Source organism: Chiloscyllium plagiosum, unplaced genomic scaffold (genome assembly GCF_037043375.1).
Source record: "Chiloscyllium plagiosum isolate Xiang-an unplaced genomic scaffold, Cpla_swu_hap1 HiC_scaffold_9, whole genome shotgun sequence".
Classification (NCBI taxonomy): Eukaryota; Metazoa; Chordata; class Chondrichthyes; order Orectolobiformes; family Hemiscylliidae; genus Chiloscyllium; species Chiloscyllium plagiosum.
Window position 1 is genome coordinate 99,652,891 of NW_028270147.1, and position 18,920 is coordinate 99,671,810.

At 46.2% G+C, this 18,920-nt stretch overlaps 1 long non-coding RNA gene, 1 pseudogene and 1 gene segment (V, D, J or C); 2 read left to right on the forward strand and 1 right to left on the reverse strand.

The window, feature by feature from the left end:
- Positions 1-18,920, forward strand: part of LOC148149211 (centrosome-associated protein 350-like) — a 741,086-nt pseudogene that overhangs the window by 487,545 nt on the left and 234,621 nt on the right.
- LOC122546624 (Ig kappa chain V region Mem5-like) lies at positions 216-12,226 on the reverse strand. The segment is given in 4 exon segments: positions 216-1,110; positions 11,170-11,203; positions 11,654-11,949; positions 12,136-12,226. Coding segments are annotated over 4 exon segments (708 nt in total).
- Positions 10,636-18,920, forward strand: part of LOC148149213 (uncharacterized) — a 44,359-nt gene continuing 36,074 nt past the window's right edge. Inside the window, exons 1-2 of the long non-coding RNA XR_015758225.1 lie at positions 10,636-10,772; positions 11,380-11,492. This is a non-coding gene — a long non-coding RNA (uncharacterized LOC148149213). The remainder of the gene's footprint in view (positions 10,773-11,379; positions 11,493-18,920) is intronic.

Consider the following 18,920-nt stretch of genomic DNA (forward strand, 5'->3'; position numbering starts at 1 on the left):
GTAGCAAGATCCTGCTGGTCAAATTGTGAACTGAACTGCTTGGCTCGGGATCTTGCTGTGCTGAAAGGATGTGTTGGTGTTCAGGGGAATTCCCATCAGATTATTGTGTTCCCCATTGCCCCCTCTATTCTCCTCCTCCTGCTCCATACCTGTGGGGTGGGGCTTTTCACTTCATACACCTATCCCTGAGGACTCAGCTGTGGCCATTTCCAAAGCACTCACGAGACAGAGACTGAATCTTCTTCATCTTTATTCCCTTTTCCAGTCTGACATTGACAGAAAACAGACTGCAATTAACAGCCCAGACAGAGGAAGCTGCACAAATTCACAGCCATAATGGAGCTTGAGGAAAACACTTGTGGAGATTTTCTCAATAACATGAGAATCCTGTCCCTTTAAACAGTGACAAAACCTTAAATTGGAACTGGCAGCTGAGCAGGAAGGAGATCTGTTTTACTGAAATAGAGACTTCTGAGGTTCACATTGTTTTTGCATAGCTGACAGTCTTTAGCATCTTCGAGAGGTTTTACTTGACATCGCAAGTTAACACTGTCCCCATCAAACACATCCAGGTCAGGGAAAGCATGGGGCTAGATAAAGAGCAAGGTTTTCTCTACACTATCCCAATGACCTGCCTTAACCCCTGAAGCTCAGAAGTGTCTCCAAGCCAGTCCTGAGAAGGAAGAGAGTTGAAATTCAGTGCTGACAATGACCTTTGCCCTGCCAGCTCAGCCCTGTTCTAGTTAAAGTTGTGTCTCCTCTGTGGACTGTCTTGAACACTCTACACGCACTCTGATCTCCTGATGCTCTTGCTGAGGGGAGAGGGGAGGGTCACGTGGGTGAGGGCACAGGAGAAGCGAGCGTTGGACTCCCAGTCAGACCCAGAGAGGGTCAGCAGGCTGCTGACACTGTAGGTGCTGTCCAAAGCTCGCAGGTAGTTGCTGGTCTGAACCCCGTCCGAAATGACTGCACCGTCCTTCTTCCACTGCACCTCCAGTTCATCGGGATAGAAGTGATTGGCAAGGCACACCAGGGTGGCAGTGCCCTTGGCATTGACCTGCTCTGGGGAGGGGGGCAGCAGGGTCAGCTTGGGCTGAGAGTTCTCACGGCCTGAAAGACAAGAGAAACAATTTTAATCCCTGCCTTTTGAAGGTACATCAACTCTCTGAACAGTAACTGGTAAAACATTTGAACATTTGTATCCAGTACCTAGCATACCTGACAAAAGCTCTGGCATTTTAAAAATTGCTTTTTGGCACGTGTACGGCACTGGCAGAGCCAGTTGCTGCCCATCCCTAACTGTCCCTGAGAAGGTGATGGTGAAGCAGCAGAAAGAGAACGGACAGCCCTGGACCATCATTTAAGGAATGAATGTGGGCACCTGGAAGGGCTATCAATGTGGGAGCATTTTAGTGACTGTGATCGGAACTCCGTGAGATTGAGAATAAGGATGGAAATGGAGAAGCATGGAGCAAGTGTAAATGTTTTCATTTGGGAACAACCTATTTTACCAAACTGTGTGGTAATTTGATAAAAGAGTACTGGAACCATCGACTTGATGGGGGATCAGTGACAGGGCAGTGGGAGGTCTCCAAGGATGAGACAGAGACAGAGATCATTCAGAATCTTTTCCCAAAAGAGTAAGAGTGGCACTCCCAAAGAGAGAGTCTCAGCAAAGATGTGAAACTATCGATATGATGTGGAGGCTCTGGTGTCGAATGGGGTGGACATGTTCAGGAGTCACATAAAACCAGGTTAGAGTCCAACAGGTTAATTTAAAATCACGAGGTTTTGAAATGCTGCTCCTTCTTCAGGTGAAGCGACTTCAGTGCTGAAGGAACAGTGCTCTGAAAGCTTGTGATTTGAAATAAGCCTGTTGGTCTATAATCTGGTGTCGTGTGACTTATGGACTCAAATGAAGCCCAGTTAGAGCATAGAGAGAGAACTGTGTGCAGATCTGGTCACCACATTGCAGGAAGGATGTGATCCCCCTAGAGATGGGGACAGTGGAGGATTTTGTCAGGAATGAGGAGTATTAGCTTTGAGGAATGATTGGTTTGGCTAGGAATGGTTTCTTTGGAACACAGGAGGCTGAGGGGAGATTTGATTGAGGTGTATAAAATGATGAGGGGTCTGGATCGAGTGGGTAGGAAGGACTGATTTCCATCAGCACAGAGGGCAATAACCATGGGAAGAGATTGAAATGAATTGGGGGCAGGGTTAGAAGGGAGTTGAGGAGTAATTGTTTTCACCCAGTGGCTGGTGGGATCAGGACCTCACTAGCTGAAAGAGTGAGAGTGGCAGAAACCCTCATCACATTGAAAAAACACTTGGATATTCACTTGGAACACCAAAGCCTCCAGAGCTATGGAGCAAGAGCTGGTATGTGGGATGGAGCTCGACACCTCTTTAACAAACCTCCGATCACTCACAGCTCGGGAGAACTTTATCTAAGAACACTGGAGCAGAGTTGGATCAGCACACTGCAGGAAGGAGTCACGTTGGGTGTCCATGTAGAAGGTTCTAGATTTTGTTTCAAATCTTCCAGCTCAGCACTGGGGTAAAGTCAAGGGTGAGGCTGCAAAGAGTCTCAGTGTCTTGGGATCAGACAGTGTCATTGCTCTTAATGATCCCATGTTCCCTGGAAGATGGAAGCGTGCATCCGATGGGCAAGGGTCAGGTTCAGGAGACTCCAACCTCAAAGAAAGACTTGCATTTATGTTGCACCTGCCTCCACCTAAGGATGTCGCAGTGGCTCTTTCCACCAGACTGTGCTCAGCAAGATCCCAGAGAGCTGAGTGACAATGAATCGAGGATCAGGTTTTTAGTGATGCTAATTAGGGAATCAATATTGACCAGGACACCAGGGGAAACAGTCCTGCTGTCTGTCTAATAGGGCCATGGAATGGCACCTCTGATATCTGAAAGGCTCCCAGTGCATCAAAAGAGAGACTTGTATGTCAGGCTCTCCCAAAGCATTTACAGAGAGTGAGGGACTTGTCTGAACGCTGGTCACTGTTTAATGCAGAAAACATAATTTGTACATAGCAATATCGCACAATCGTAAATGAGATTATGAGCATGTTCAGTGATGTTTCAGGGATGAATATTGACCTGAAGTCAACCCAAAGAGAAAGCAAATGGGTTCACTCGCACAGAACGTGAGAAAATGAAAGGCACAGGAGAAGGTGGGATTCGTGGTTAGTGATAGGTTTGATTGTTGCCAGAAAATAAAAGGAAGGATCAGAATTTGTGAATGTCATATTGTAATAAGGCAATACAGAAGTGCAGGGGAACTTGACAGTAGAAATAACTTAAAGTCTTTGTATGATAACGCATGAAGCATTTGGAATAAGGTAGACAGAGTGATGCCACAGATTGAGGTTCCCAAGGACTTTAAAATCATTAAAGTGACGCAGGGCTCAGGAGAGGTTAATAAAGTTCCCAGAATAATTAATAGGACATAGATTATGGAAAGGGTCAGAAAATTAATTTTAGGCATAGTGCATAAGGGGACAACTATGAAAAGGAGGGCAGTCAATGCAGGACTGAGGGTGTTGTACCTGAATGCAGGGAGTATCCGAAATGAGGTAAATGAGCTTATAGCGCAGATTGGAATTGGCAGGTATGATGTTTTGAGTATCACAGAGATGTGGCTGTAAGGGGTTGAGGGCTGGGAATGAAATATTCAAGGATGCACATCCGATTGACAGGACATGCTGATGGGCAGATGGGGGTGGGGTTACCTTCTTGGTAAGAAATGAAATAAGATCAATCACAAGAAGGGATTTAGAGGTGGAATGCATTCAATCTGTGTGGGTAGAGTTGAGGAGTCGCAAGGGAGAAAGAGTATGATGAGAACTTTGCACAGCTCCCCCCCAGCAGTTGTCAGGATATGAGGAAGAAAATAAATCAGGAGATAGAGAAGGATGTAATAAAGGTCCTGCTATAATAGTCATTAGGGACTTCAATATGTAGGTAGACTGGAAAATTAAGTTGTTTGGGGATGTCAAGGGAAGGGATTAATGGAATGTCTACGAGATGGTTTTTGGAGTAGCTTGTGGTAAAGTTCACTATGGAACAGGCAATTCTGGATTGGGTGATGTGTAATGAAGCAGACCTGATTAGGGAACTTAGGGTGAAGGAATCCCTTGCGGGCATTGACCATAATATGACAGAATTCACCCTGCAGTTTGTGACAGAGAATCTGGAGTCAGTTGTACCGGTAATGCGATTAACTTAAAGAAACTACAAAGACATGAGGGAGGAGCTGGCCAGAGTTGATAAGAAGGGAAGCTGAGCATAAGAGAGAATGGAGCAGCAATGGCAGGAGTTTCTGGGGGTAATTTGGGAGGCAGAGCAGGAATCCAACCCAAGGAAGAAGAAAGATACTGAGTGGAGTCCAAGACAACCATGGCTGATGAGAAAAAACATGCAATGTGGCGGAGATTATTGGGAAGCCAGAGGATTGGGAAGCCTTTAAAAACAGCAGAGAGTAACTGAAAAAAAGTAAGGGTGGGTGTGTAAATACAATATAAGGGTAAGCGAGCTAGTAGCATAAAAGAATATTGCAAGAGATTTTCTTTAGATATATGAAAGGCAAGAGGGAGTCAATAATAGAAATTGTACCACTGGAAAAGGCAGAAGTAGTAATGGGGAACAAAGAAATGGTGGAAGAAGTGCATCGATGCTTTAAACCAGCTTTCACAGTGGTGTGACAATGCTGCTCATTTCACAAGGTTAAGTTGTTCTTGGATTTTTTTTCAAGAGGGGTTGTAAAGGCAGAGGTTCCAATTTGTCTGGGTTAGGTACTTTGCTCATGGCTAACAGATACTGCCTAAGGCAGCAGTCAGGGAAAAGGCTTTTAGGTTTTATATTAAACACTTGTCCAATAAAATGAGAGTGACCAGTTCTTCCAGTTTGCTGTTTTTGACAGACAGTCGGTTGGAAGCTCCTGGATAAAGAAAGCTGCTGGTGAGAAAGGTTCCCCAATTCAACATTTTCCAGTGGACTCTGTCTGAAATTCCTCTCCTGTAAGAACCCCTGTGTTTATATTTACCTTTTTGCCGAGGCTGTTGCAGCAAATTGGAACAGCTCTTTGTCAAGTTACATTTTCTCGTCAGTTGGGTTTTCAAATAGTTAAGTTATTCTAAAGTCTGTTTTCTTTTGATTGTGTGTGAATAAATTCTCTTTACCTTCAAGCTGAGTGGTTTGGCCAGTTGTATCAATCCTGGAATATCCAGGTTACATTTGCTTAACACAATTCAAAAAGGTAAGGTCTGGGCTGCGTTCTCAAAATGTTTCGAAGGGTCTGGCCTGGTCCATAACAATGTCATAGAGTCCTACAGCATGGAGACAGATCATTTGGACCAAACTGGTCCATGCCAACCAAAATGTCCATTTACGCTAATCCTGCACTTGGCCCATATCCTTCTGAATCCTTTCCTTTGCTGTATTTGTCCAAATGCCTTTTAAATGTTATTAATGTACCCACCTCAACCACTTCCACTGGCAGCTCATTCCATATGTGAACAACCCTCTGTGTAAAAAGGTTGCCCCTCAGGTTCCCTTTTATTCTTTCCCCTCTAACCTTAAACTGATGCGCTCTCGTCCATATTCGAAAAGACTGAGTGAATTCACCCTATCCATGCCTCTCATGATCTTATGAGGTCCTCCCTCAGTCTCCTACACTCTAAAGAAAAAAGTACTCTCCTTTTAACCCAAACCAGTGAATCCTGGCAACATCCTTGCAAATTTCTTCTGTACTCTTTCCAGTTTAATAACATCCTTCCTGTAACAAGGTGACCAAAACTGAACACAATACCCAAGTGTGGCTTCACCAATGTCCTGTATAACTGCAACATAACTTCCCAATGTCTGTAGTCAATGCCCTGACTGATGAAGGGCACTGCAGAAAAAGGTCTCTTCTCTGCTCTATTTACTGTGACTCCATTTCCAGAGAACTGCTTACCTGAATTCTAAGGTCCCTCTGTTCCACTATATTCCTTAAGGTCCTATCATTCACCATGAAACTCCTACCTTGCTTTAAATTTCCAAAATACGAGACCTCACATTTATCTGTATTAAACTCTATTTGTCATTTCTCGGCCCACTTCCCCAGCTGAGCAAGGTCCTGCTGCAATTTCTGATAAATATCCACATTGTCCACGATGCTGCTTATTTGAGTGTCATCAGCAAACTCACTAACCATGCCTTGTACATTCTCATCCAAAACATTGATATAGATAACAAACAGTAATGGGCCCAGCACTGACCCCGAGGCACTCCACTAGTCACAGGCCTCCAGTACAATAAGCATCCTTCCCCTATTACCCTGTGGTTTCTACCATCAAGCCAATCATGTATCCAATTTGCCAGGTCACCTTGGATTCCATTCAATCTAACCTTCCACAACAGCCTACCATGTGGAACCTTATCAAAGGCCTCACTGAAATCCATATAGGCCACATCTACCATCCTGCCCTCATCAACCTTCCTGGTCAATTCATCAAAGTACCTTAACAAATTTGTGAGGCATATTCTCCCACTTGCAAAGTCATGCTGACAACCTCTAATCAAATCCACTCTTTCCAAATGCATGTGTATCTTATCTTATCAAACAACTTACCCACCACAAATGTTAAGCTTATAATTCCCAGGCTTTTGTTTTGCACAATGGCACAGTCTTCGCTATCCTCCAGTCTTCTGGGACCTCACCTGTGGCTAACCATGATACTAAAATATCAGTCAGCACACCTGACCTTCAAGAGAGTTGGGAGCAGAAGTGAGTGGAGAGGGCATCACTAAGGTGGAGGGGTTGAGGCAGCTGAAAGGTCTGAAGGTGGATAAATCATTCAGACCCGATGGACTACACCCCAGAGTTCTGATGGAGATAGCTAAGGTAATTGTAGGGCCATTGGCTGTGATCTTTCAGAAATCACTGGAGTCAGGGGTGGTCCCAGAAGACTGGAAAATAGTGAATGTAACATCACTGTTTAAGAAAGGAGGGAGGCAGAGATGGGACATTATAAGCTGGTTAGCCTGACCTCGGTCATTAGTAAGATTTTAGAGGTCTGCTTAAGGGTGAGATTGCAGGTATTTGGAATCTCACCCTTAAGCCTGGTAAAATTGCAGCCTGGTAAAATTGGGCTGAGTCAGCACAGCTTCATCAAAGGGAGGCATGCCTGACAAATCTGTTAGAAATCTTTGAGGAGGTAACAAGTGAGTTAGACAAAGATGAGCCAATGGATGTGATCCATTTGGATTTCCACAAGGCCTTTGACAGGGTACAATAAAGGAGAATGCTAAGTCAAATCAGAGCCCATGTGGTCAGGAGCAAGGCACTGCGGTGGGTAGAGGATTGGCTGACCGGCACAAAGGCGAGAGTAGGGACAAAGGGATTTTTTCTGGATGGCAGTTGGTGCTTTGTGGTGATCCGCAGGGATCTGTGTTGGGACCATAGCTATTCACATTATCTATTAACAATCTGGATAAGGAAGTGAAGATATTGTTCATATGTTTGTAGATGACACAAAAATTGGTGAAAGGACAGGTGGAGTTGAGGAAGTGGGGGAGATTGCAGAAGGACTTAGTCAGGCTAGGAGAATGTGCAAAGAAGTAGCAGGTGGAGTGCAGTGTGGGAACTTGTGAGGCTAGATACTTTGGTGGGAAGAATAGAGGCACAGACTGTTTTCTAAGTGAGGAAAGATTTCAGAAATCTGAAGCACAAAGAGAATTGGGAGTCCTTGCTCAGGTTTCTCTGAAGGTTAATGTGCAGGTTCACCATTGGCAGTTTGAAAGGCAATTACAATGTTAGCATTAACTTTAACGTCAGAGGTGTACTGCTGAGTTTGTATAAGTCTCTGATCAGACCACATTTGGAATTTTGGGCTCCTTATTAAGGAACGATGTGCTGTCATTGGAGAGGGTCCAGAGGAAAATGTGAGAAAGAATAAGAATGATCCTGGGAATGAAGGGGGTGTCATATAAAGAGTGGTTGAGGATTCTAGATCTGTATACAATTGTGTTTAGAAAGATGAGGGGGGAATCTTATTGAAACTACAGAATATTGAGAGGCCTGGAGAACATGGAGAAGTTGTTTCCACGAGTAGAAGAAACTAGGGCCCGAAGGCACAGCCTCAGAGTGAAGAATGATCCGTCAGAACTGAGATAAGGAGGCATTTCTTCAGCCACAGGGTGGTGAATCTGCGGAACTCATTATCACAGAGGTCTATGGAGGCCACGGTGTTGAGAGTATTTAAAACAGAGACAGATATGTTCTTGATCAGTAAGGAGATCAAAAGTTAAAAGGAGAATGGGGTTGAGGAACACATCACACAAGATCAAATGGCAGAGCAGACTCTATTCTGACTGGCCCAATTCTGCTCCTAAATCTTAAGTATTTTGGGTTTATGTAGAGGTTCCTTGAAACCCTGGAAAACTGGAAGTACGGTCACTTAGTGGTTAGCCCTGCTGCTTCACAGCGCTATGGACCCAGGTTTGATTCTAGCCTAGGGCGACTGTCTGTGTGGAGTTTGCACATTCTCCCTGTGACTGCATGGGTTTCCTCCCACAGTCCAAAGCTGTGCAGGTTCGGTGAATTGGACATGCTAAATTGCCTATAGTGTAGGTTAGGTACATTAGTCAGGTGTAAATGTAGGTTAAAAAGGTAGGGGAATGGGTCTGGGTGGTTTACTGTTCGGAGGGTCAGTGTGGACTTGTTAGACCAAATGGCCTGTTTCCATACTGTAGGAATTCTATGATTCTATGGACATTGAAAGTACTGGATTGTGAGCCCTGCTGTCGCTGTTTCTCAAACGAACTTTGACAAAAGATAATCAGGGAGTGGTGAGGGTGAGCATCAGGTTACATGAGGGAACTGCTTGTCCTGCTTCCTGGAATACCATGAGCACAGGAAGTGTGGTCAGTGACTGTAGTTGGAACTCTGGGTTTTGGAGCTTGACCAGCAGCTGGTGTCAGTGCGGAGTGTCCGTGAGGCTGAGAGCTCCGTGGAGAGCACGTTTCTAGATGTGGTCACTCTGCAGCTTCAGAGTATGCAGGGAGAGAGGGAATGGGAGAGCAGCAGACAGTCCAAAAGGATCAGGCAGCTAGTACAGGAATCCCGTGAGTGCATCCCACTCTCCAACCAGGATTCAGTTTGGAATCCTCTTCAGAATGATGGTTCATCTGGGGAGTGCAGCCAGAGACAAGTCCATGGCACCACGGGGGGTCTCAGCTGTACAGAGGGGGGGAACAAGGAAGACTGGAAGAGCGATAGTGAGAGGAGATTCGAGACGGAGGGCAATTGATAGGTGTTTGTGCAGCTGCAGATGGGAATCCAGGATGGTGTGTTGTCTCCCTGGTGCCAGGGACAAGGATGTCTCTGAGCAGCTGCAGAGCACCCTGAGGGGAGAGGGGGAACAGGCAGCAGTGGTGGTCCACATCGGTCCCAGTGACAGAGGGAGAAAAGGGATGTGGTCCTCCAGTCAGAATTTAGGGAGTTCCAGAGGGAATTAGCAGCAGGAGCTCAAAAGTAGGAATCTCCAAGATTACCCCCAGTGACACAAGTGAGAATAGAAAGAGGAGGATAGCACAGGTGACTGTGGAACTGAAAAGACAGTCCAGGAGGAAGGGTTTTCGATTATTTTAACATTGGGACTGGCTTTGGGGGGAGATGGACATGTACAGACCAGACGGGTTGCTCCTGAACAGACCTGGGACTGAGTTCCTTTGGGGTGATTTACTAGTACTTCTGAAGAGGGTTTAAACTAACTTGGCTGGGCTGTGGGATCCAGGAGGTAATACCAGAGAGGAACACAGAGGTGCACAGAATCCTGGGAGAGATACATAGCACCAGAATAAGGAATAGAACTTCTGACCCAGTTTCAGAGTGAGGGAGAGAGAGTAATAAATTCTAAATCAGGGTCACTGTGTAAGGGACTGCACGGAGTGTTGGGAATAAGACTGGGAAGGTACAGCCACAGAGTGTTTAGTGGAAATCTGATGTGTGTCTCTCACATAGGAAGATAAGATAATAAGAACATTAGAAATAGGAGCAGGAGTGGGCTATCTGACCCATTGAGGATGAGGGATGTTAGTTATGAAGATAGACTGAAGAAGTTGGGACTGTCTTCCTCAGAGAAGAGAAGGCAGAGAGGAGATTTGATCGAGAAATTCAAAATCAGGAGGGGTCTGAACAGAGTAAACCAGGAGAAAATGTTCCCAAGTGAGAAAGAATTGAGGGGGAGAGGCCATGGATTGAAAATAATTGGTAAAAGAAGCAAAAGTGAGATGAGGGAAAAACATTTTCAGCCAGTGAGTGGTTAAGGTGTGGAATGCACTGCCTGAGAGTGTGGTGGAGGCAGCTTCAATTGAAACATTCCGAAGGGCATGAGACTGTTATTTGAAAAGGAACAATGTGCAGGGTGACAGGGAGAAGGCAGGAGAATGACACTCAGTCAATTGCTCATTCGGAGAGCCGGTCCAGACAGGATGGGCTGAACGTCCTCTGTGTGCACTGTAACAATTCTGTGATTGTGTGATTGAGCAGAGTTAAAGCTGGGGGAGGTGGGAGCTCGGTGTCTCACTGTGCTGCTGCTGCTGCTGCTGCTGCTGAGGTCAGTGAGATCAGAGACTGAGACAGGGAGCCAGAGCTCACATCAAACTCTGCCCGTGTCCGTCACACTGAGACTGGCAGGAGGCTACTCACTGATTTCACTCCATGCTGCAGGAATGGGACCACAGGCTGCAAATGGACAGAGCTCCTCCACACGGTGAGTAAAACTGACTGACTTATATCTTGCCACTTAAAGGGGGCAATAGGATGACAGAAATACAGCTGGACACCCTGTTAGACAAAGTGCTCCTCAATCGTGAGTTCATGGAATGCCCTGCCAGTAGCAGTGGTGGAGTCTCCCTCATTATGGGCATTTAAGCAGCATTGGATAGGCATATGGAGGATAGTGGGCTAGTGTAGGTTAGGTGGGCTTGGATCGGCGCAACATCGAGGGCCGAAGGGCCTGTACTGCGCTGTATTCTTCTATATTCTATGTTCAATCAACCATTTCATTCACTGCAGCTCCCCACTAACACCTGCAGCAATTCAGCATTTGTGTTTTAGAAAGTTTCAGTATTGAAAGGGTTATTAAGGGAGGATTGAGGTTTACTTACTCAGTCTGAGCTTGGTTCCTTTACCGAACGTAAGCCACAGTGAGAGCTCCCAGTGCAGAGGCTGTACAAAAACCTCAGCTCTCTGCTTCCCTCTGTCACTCTCACCCTCTGCCTATCTCCCAGTCTGTCGATCACTCTCACCCTCTTTTTGTGTCTTTCTGTCTCTGCCTCTGGGTTGTGAACTTTATTTTTCGTTGTTAAATCTTGCAGCTGTTCTTCACATGTGGCCATGGAGTGGAAGAGGGAAACTTGAGGCCTTCAGTGAGCGTTGAGACACCACAGGGACTGGAGTGTGTCATGGACAGTGACCATCCCAGCATGGGGTAATTTGTTCAGTTTCATTTAGATCTAACTGTGGGATATGTCAGTTCAGGCGGTGGGACTGTGTGTCCATTATTATGCATTTTATATAACTGTGGATGTGTCAGTACAGGAGGTGGTGCTGTGTGCTTTGAGGTTTTTGTACGGCTCTGTATCAATGTGAAGGCCAGCTGTAATCCTGCTGACAGTAATAGTCAGCGACATCCTCATTCTGAACGTTGCTGATTTTCAGGGTGAAACTGGTCCCTGATCCACTGCCGGTGAATCGATTGGAGACTCCAGTGAATCGAGTTGTTGCAGCATAGATCAGGAGAGAGGGTTTCTGACCTTCTCGCTGCTGGTACCAGGAAAGCTCATTGCTAACAGATTGACTGGCCGTACAGGTGATGGTTGTGGTCTGGCCCAGTCCCACTGACAGCACTGGGGGAGACTGGGTCATGGTGATGTCCCCACTGATACCTGAGGGGTCAGAGAGAAACACAGTGAAGTCAGAACTGTCACAGAAAGAGCCGGTCAAATGAGAGATTGTTGGAGACACTGAGCATTCCTCTGGTTTCAGCATTTTTCCTTCAATCACAAGTCAGTGGAATTGGAGTGAAATGGAGAACAGCTAAAGATTCAAGGTGGAAGGAGAGAGATTTGTACCTGCAACACAGAATGCCAGGGGCCAGATCAGCTGGATGTGTGAAATCATGGTGTGCTCCTGTCCCTGTGCCTGGTTCCTGATAAACTCTCCCTTCACTGGGCTCTGCTTTATAAAGCTGCAGCCTGTGAGAGTCTGACTGGGTGTTCCTCAGTATGTAAATGGCATCAGGCAGAGAGAGCAACGTCAGCCCCTCACACTTCCTCTTCTCCCTCTCTCTTTGTCTCAGAGAGTGATTGATGTGAACAGTACTGAATGAGGCCAATTAGCCCATTGTGTTTGTGCTAGTAAACAAAGATCTGATGACACTAATCCCATCCTCCAGCTCTTGGCCCATTACCCTGGAGGTTACAGCAACACAAGGGAATATCTAAACACTGCTCCAATGTCACGAGACACAACCAGCCTTTCAGGCAGTGAGTTCCAGACTCCCACCACCCTCTGGATGAAAACATTTCTTCTCAACTCTCCTCTCACTCTGCAACTCAACTGGGCCTGGACTCACTCGAGTTTAGAAGGATGAGACGGGATCTGATTGAAACATATAAAATTCTAACAGGCCCGGGCAGGGAGGAGGTTTCCCCTGGTTGGGGAGTCTGGAACCAGGGGGATAGGGGGTAGACCATTTAGGACTGAGATGAGGAAACATTTCTTCACTCAGAGGATGGTCAACCTGATGAATTCTCTACCACAAACGGCTGTGGAGGATAAGGAAGTGAATATAAGAAAAAAAAGAGTTGTTTTGCATTTTAACAGCATGAACGGAATGGGGAGAAAGCAGGAACATAGCATTGAGAGAGAGGGTCAGCCATGATCATACTGAATGACACACAAGACTCAAAGGACCGAATGGCCTGTTCCTGCTCCATGTTTCTATGTGTCCATGTCTGTGTTACCTTCAATCTCTGTCCCTGGTTATTGAGTCCTTTACTCTTGTATAAAGTGCCTTCCTATGCAACGTATCACTGCCAACAATTATCTTAGAACATAGAACATAGAACAATACAGCACAGAACAGGCCCTTCGGCCCACGATGTTGTGCCGAACATTTGTCCTAGCTTAAGCACCCATCCATGTACCTATCCAATTGCCGCTTAAAGGTCATCAAAGATTCTGACTCTACCACTCCCACAGGCAGCGCATTCCATGCCCCCACCACTCTCTTATACCTCTCTATCAGCTCCCTCTCAACCTTCAATGCTCCAAGGAAAACAATCCCAACCTTTCCAATCTTTCCTCATAGCTGACCCTCCATCCCAGGCAGCATCCTGGGAAATCTCCTCTGCTCCCTCTCAAGTATAATCACATCCTTCACAGAATGTGGTGACCAGGAGCTCTTTCTCTCTCTCTCTCTCTCTCTTTTCCCCTTTCTGTCTCACATCTGCTACTTTGATCTCTCTACATCTATCTCTCTCTCCCACTGTTAGTCTCTCTCATATTCTCTCGCTCTCACTCTGTCTCATAGCCACTCTCTCCAACTCATTCACGCTTCCTCACTCCGTCTCATAATCTTTCTCCATCTCTCACTGTCTCCATCACTTGCTCCATCTCTCACTTCAATTGAAAGCCTGCAAATGTTATCTACCCCTCTCTATTTCTCCCTCTGTCTCTCCCTCCTTCTCCGCATCCCAATCGACCTCTATGTCTCTCTCTCTCTGTCTCGCTTCTCTCTCTTTCTCACAGTGTCCCAGGTGGTGACAGTTGAATGCAGGATAAATCTCTCCCTCTGCTCTGCCCCACAAATGGATGTTAACCCTTGACCCCAGAATCATGTCTTCTCCTGGAGTAAAGGCCCATTTCCACATTGACCAGGTTTTGGTATCTCTCAGGAAGATGGACAGATTCTTTTTAAATGAAGGGCAGTTTTGTGCTGTTGGCCTATTCTCACTGGGGACTGGTTTGGACACAAACCTCATTCCATGAAGGCCCAGCAGAGAGAGGAGATCCCCAGGCCATCAGTATGAGCTGGAGGGACAGGACAGGCTCTGACCCACTGACCCATCCTGTCCATTCACAACATGTTCCAATCCCTTCCCCTGTCCTTCCCCTTCCATGGTCAGGTTCTGGGTCAGGGTGTTTTACTGGGATGAGGGCTGGACCATCACACAGTTACAACAGAAAGGAACTGAACCCCATACCCACCATGGTGTCCACGATGCACTGGACTCTCCAACAGATTCCAGTAAACATGGACGTCAGTTCACGAGAGTGCCCCATGGAGAGACATGGGCCTCCTTCCCACTGAAGCTCCCAATAGAGACCAGTAAACATGGGCATCGTTCCTGCTTGAGCCTCCAATAAAGACCAGTAAATGTTGGCCTCCTTCCTAATGGACTCTCCAAAGGAGACCAGTAAACATGGACCTCCTTCTGACTGGATACTCCAAGAAGACCAGTAAATGTGAGCCTCCTATTCACTTCTAATGGAGACAAGTGGATAGTTGAGTTTTTGAAGAAATAGATAGATTAAGATAGATTAGTACACATCGTCGACATGAACTTTAGCAAGGCCTTAGACAAGGTTCCCAATTGTAGACTGCTTAGTAAGATTATATCACAGAGGATCCAGGGAGAGCTAACCAATTGGATATAAAATGGGCCTGATGGTAGGAGGCAGAGGCTGGTGAGAGAGGGTTGTTCTTCAGACTGGAGGCCAGTGACCAGCCGTCTGCCACATGAATCGATCCTGGATCCACTGTTGTTCATCATTTATATGAACAATTTGGATGAGAAAATAGCAGGAATGGTCAGTAAGTTTGTGGCTGACATTAAAATTGTTGGCATCGTGGACAGGGAAGAAGGTTATCTAAGAGTGCAATGTCATCTTCATCAACTGGGCCAGTGGGTCAACAAATTCAGATGGAGCTTAATTTCAATAAATGCAAGGAGTTGCATTTTGGTAAGACCAACCAGGACAGGAATTACACAATTAATGGTGGAGCCATGGGGAGTGTTGTTGAACAGAGAGACTGAGGGGTACAGGTACATAGTTTCTTGAAAGTGGTGTCACAGGTAGACAGGGTGGTGATGAGGGTATTTGGCACGCTCACCTTCACTGGTCAAAGCAGGGAGTACAGGAGCTGGGACATCATGTTACAGCTGTACAAGGCATGCGTAAGGCCATGTTTGGACACTGTGTACATTTCTGCTCACCCTGCTATAGGAAGGAAGTTATTACACTGGTTTGGATAAAAGAAAGATTAACAGGGATGTTAGCAAGGTTGGTGAGTTTGGATTATAAGGCGAAGATGGACAGGCCGAGAGATTTTTCCAGTGAATGCAGGAGATTGAGGGGTGACCTTAGAGAGGTTTATAGAATCATTAGGGCCTTATATAAGGTGAATAGCCAAAGTTTTTTTTTCCCCAGGGTAGGAGAGTCCAGTACGAGAAAGAATAGGTTTAAGTTGAGAAGGGAAAGAATTAGAAGGGACCTGAGAGACAACCTTTTCACACAGAGGATGGTGTGTATGTGTAATGAGCTGCCAGAGGAAGTGGTAGCGGCGAGTACAATTACTACATTTCAATGACATTTTGACAGGAACATGGATAGGAAGGATTTAGAGAGGATTGGGCCAAACACAGGCAAATGGGACTAGTTCAGTTTTGGAAACTTGGTCGAAATGGATGAGTAGAGCTGAAGGGCCTGCTGCCACACTGTAAACCTCTATGACTCTATGATGATGTAAACATGGGGCACCTTCCCATAGGACCAACAAACAGTAAACATGGGCCTCCTTCCCACTGGGACTGTCCAGTACCTGAGCTGCAAACCCCAAATCCTGTCCATCACGTAGGTCTCTTATTTCAATCTGAACAACATTGTTTGTCTCCGCACTACCTCAGCCTCTTGACCACAGAAACCCCAATTCCTGCTCGTCCCACCTCCTGACTCAATTATTTCAATGTCCTCTCCCAGCTTCCTGAAGCCACATTCCATAAACCCCAACTTGTCTGATATGGAGTGGTCCCTTCCCTGTCTTACAACTACAGTTGTTCCAGAATCTGACCTCACTGCCAGTCAATTGCCTCCATGGCCTCCCTCCTCCCTTACTCTGTGTCCTGCTGTAGACTCACATTCCCTCCCTCCCCCTTCCACCTTCTGTCTCTGGTCTCCTGCCCATTGCTGCTTCCTCCACCCCACTATTGACAGCAGAGACTTCAGACCCCTACAGCATGCTCTCTGACCTCCTGCCCTTCATCCCTACCCCTCTCGTTGTTTGTGCTATTGAATATGCTGTTAGTTCCATCACTTTTGGTTCACTGTTCCCTTGCCATTGATTTGCTGATTTATTCTTGTTAATCTAGTCTGGCCTGTTCCCTGAGTTGGTTCAAGAGTGTTTTGCTTGAGAAAATTCTGTGAACTGGTTTGTCTGTTTTTCCCTGTCTTTGTGTAAAGGTGAGACTAAGTGTGCAAATGCTGTCATTTCATGGAGCAATCCAGTCAGTCCCACCCCCTCCCCTACTCGACCCCCAGGGCCTTGCAGGTTTATTTCCATCAAGAGCCCATCCAATCTGCCATTGCAATCACTGAGTGTCTTCACCTGCCTCACCTGAATGGGCACTAATTTCCAAGTCATTACCAATTGCTGCTAAAAAAAGTTCTTCCTGAGATTCCGTATCTCTTGTCCAACAAAATGTAAGGTAATCTCAATGTGAAGATGGGATTTTGTCTCCACATGGACTGTGCAGTGGTCACCCTTACTGGTACTGTCATAGACAGATGCACCAGCAGCAGGCAGATTGGTGAGGATGATAGTGAGTATGTTTTTCCCTTGTGTTGGTTCCCTCACCACCTGCCTCAGGTCCAGTCTAGCAGCTGAATCAGGTGGAACTTGACCACCTTGCTCAGTAGTGATGCTTCTGAGCAGCTCTTGATGGTGGACTTTGAAGTCCCTTACTCAGGGTATATCCTGCATCATTCCCACCCTCAGTGCTTCCTCCAAGTGTTGTTCAACATGGAGGAGGACTGACAGCTCAGTTGAGGTTGGAGGGGAGGGCGGTGCTCTGTGGTAATCAGCAGGAGGTTTCCTTCCCCATGTTTGACCTGCTGTCATGAGGCTTCATGGGTTCCATAGTTAATGGTGAGGACTCACAGGGCAACTCACTTCTGACTGTACACACTACTGTGTTGTCTCCCCTGCTTGGTCTATCCTGCCAGTTAAAAACTGAATGAGGGAACAAACAGGTTTCACAGCTTGGAGACAAAGCTGCTGCTGGATTCTGTTTCTGATCTCTGAGCGCAGGCGTGTGTGTTTGTGAGAGAGTGACTGTCCTTTTTTCCATTACTGTGCTGTTTCTGAAAAGAAAAATCCCAGAACCAGCCTCCTGTGCTGTCAGATTCCAGGCAGTGCAGATGGTTCACAGTTTTCTCCCGTCTCAGTAACAAATGTCCAGCTGCTCTGAGCTCCTTCTTTCACTTCCTCTCTTGGTGAAGTTTCAACCTTGCGATCTGACAGTCTTTGCAGTTATTTTTTACACTGGGGCTTTCTGCTGTGGTCAGACTCTCTAATAATAAGTGTCTAATCAGTGACAATCACAGCAGCTAAGAGCAGTCAGGACTGAGGAGCCAGGCTCACTGGGAAACATATTGGGAAGATCAAAGCCATCCCCTTCAGATCCTGGTATAAACTCCATCCCTCTCCCTGAGCACGATCTGCTACTCAACCAGACTCTTTACAAACTTGGCCTCATCTTTGAGGCTGATCTGAGCCTCATATCCTCCACATCACAAAGATCAGCCACTGAAAATCCCAGCCATGTCTGTGGGACTCCAAACATGACCATACCAATGTTGTGCTTGCACACATCACAGCCACTGCCCTCCGTAACCTTCAGCTCATCCCAAATTCTGCTACCCATATCCAAACTCGCACCAAATCCCATTCCCCCAACCCCCTGCACCCTGTGCCTACATTGGCTCCTGGTCCAGCAACACCTCGATTTTCAAATTTTCATCCTTGTTCTCAAATCCCTCCCTGTCCTCCACTCTCCCTATCTCTGTAACCTCCTCCAAACTGCCTCACTCAGTGTGATCAACAATCTTGGATATATGGCTGTCTATTCCTTCATCCAAGTCATTTAGAAATATCATGAAATGCTGAGGTTCCAGCCCAGTTCCCTGGGGACACCACTATCCACATTTTAGTCATTGGAGAGCACACACATTATCCCTCCTCTCTGTCTCCTACCTCCAAACTAATTCCTGACCAAAGATAAATACTTTTCTCTAACTGGCAAGAATGGGAGAAAGCAGAGGGACATAGTGGAAGGATACTTGTCAGACTAGAGGCCTGTGTCTAGTGGAGTGCCTCAGGATTGATGCTGGGCCCATTACTGTTTGTTATCAATATCAATGATTTAGAAGACATTACAATAGCCGGTATTGTGGACAATGAGGAAGGTTATCAGATATTGCAGCAGGACCTTGATCAGTTGTGGAAGTGGGAAAAGAAATGATAAATTGAGTTTAATGTAGATAAGTATGAGGTCTTGCATTTTGGAAAGTTAAATCAAGGTAGGAGTTTCATGATGAACGGTAAGGCCTTAAGGACTGTAGTGGAACAGTGGGATCTCGGAGTTCAGGTGCACAGTTCTCTGAAAGTTGAGTCACAGTTAGACAGGGCAGTGAAGCAGGCTTTTGGCACACTGGCCGTCATCAGTCAGGGCACTGGGTGTAGAAGTTGGGAAGTTATGTTTCAATTGTACATGACGTTGGTGAGGCTGCACTTGGAGTATTGTGTTCAGTTTTGGTCACCTTGTTATAGGAAGGATATTATTAAACTGGAAAG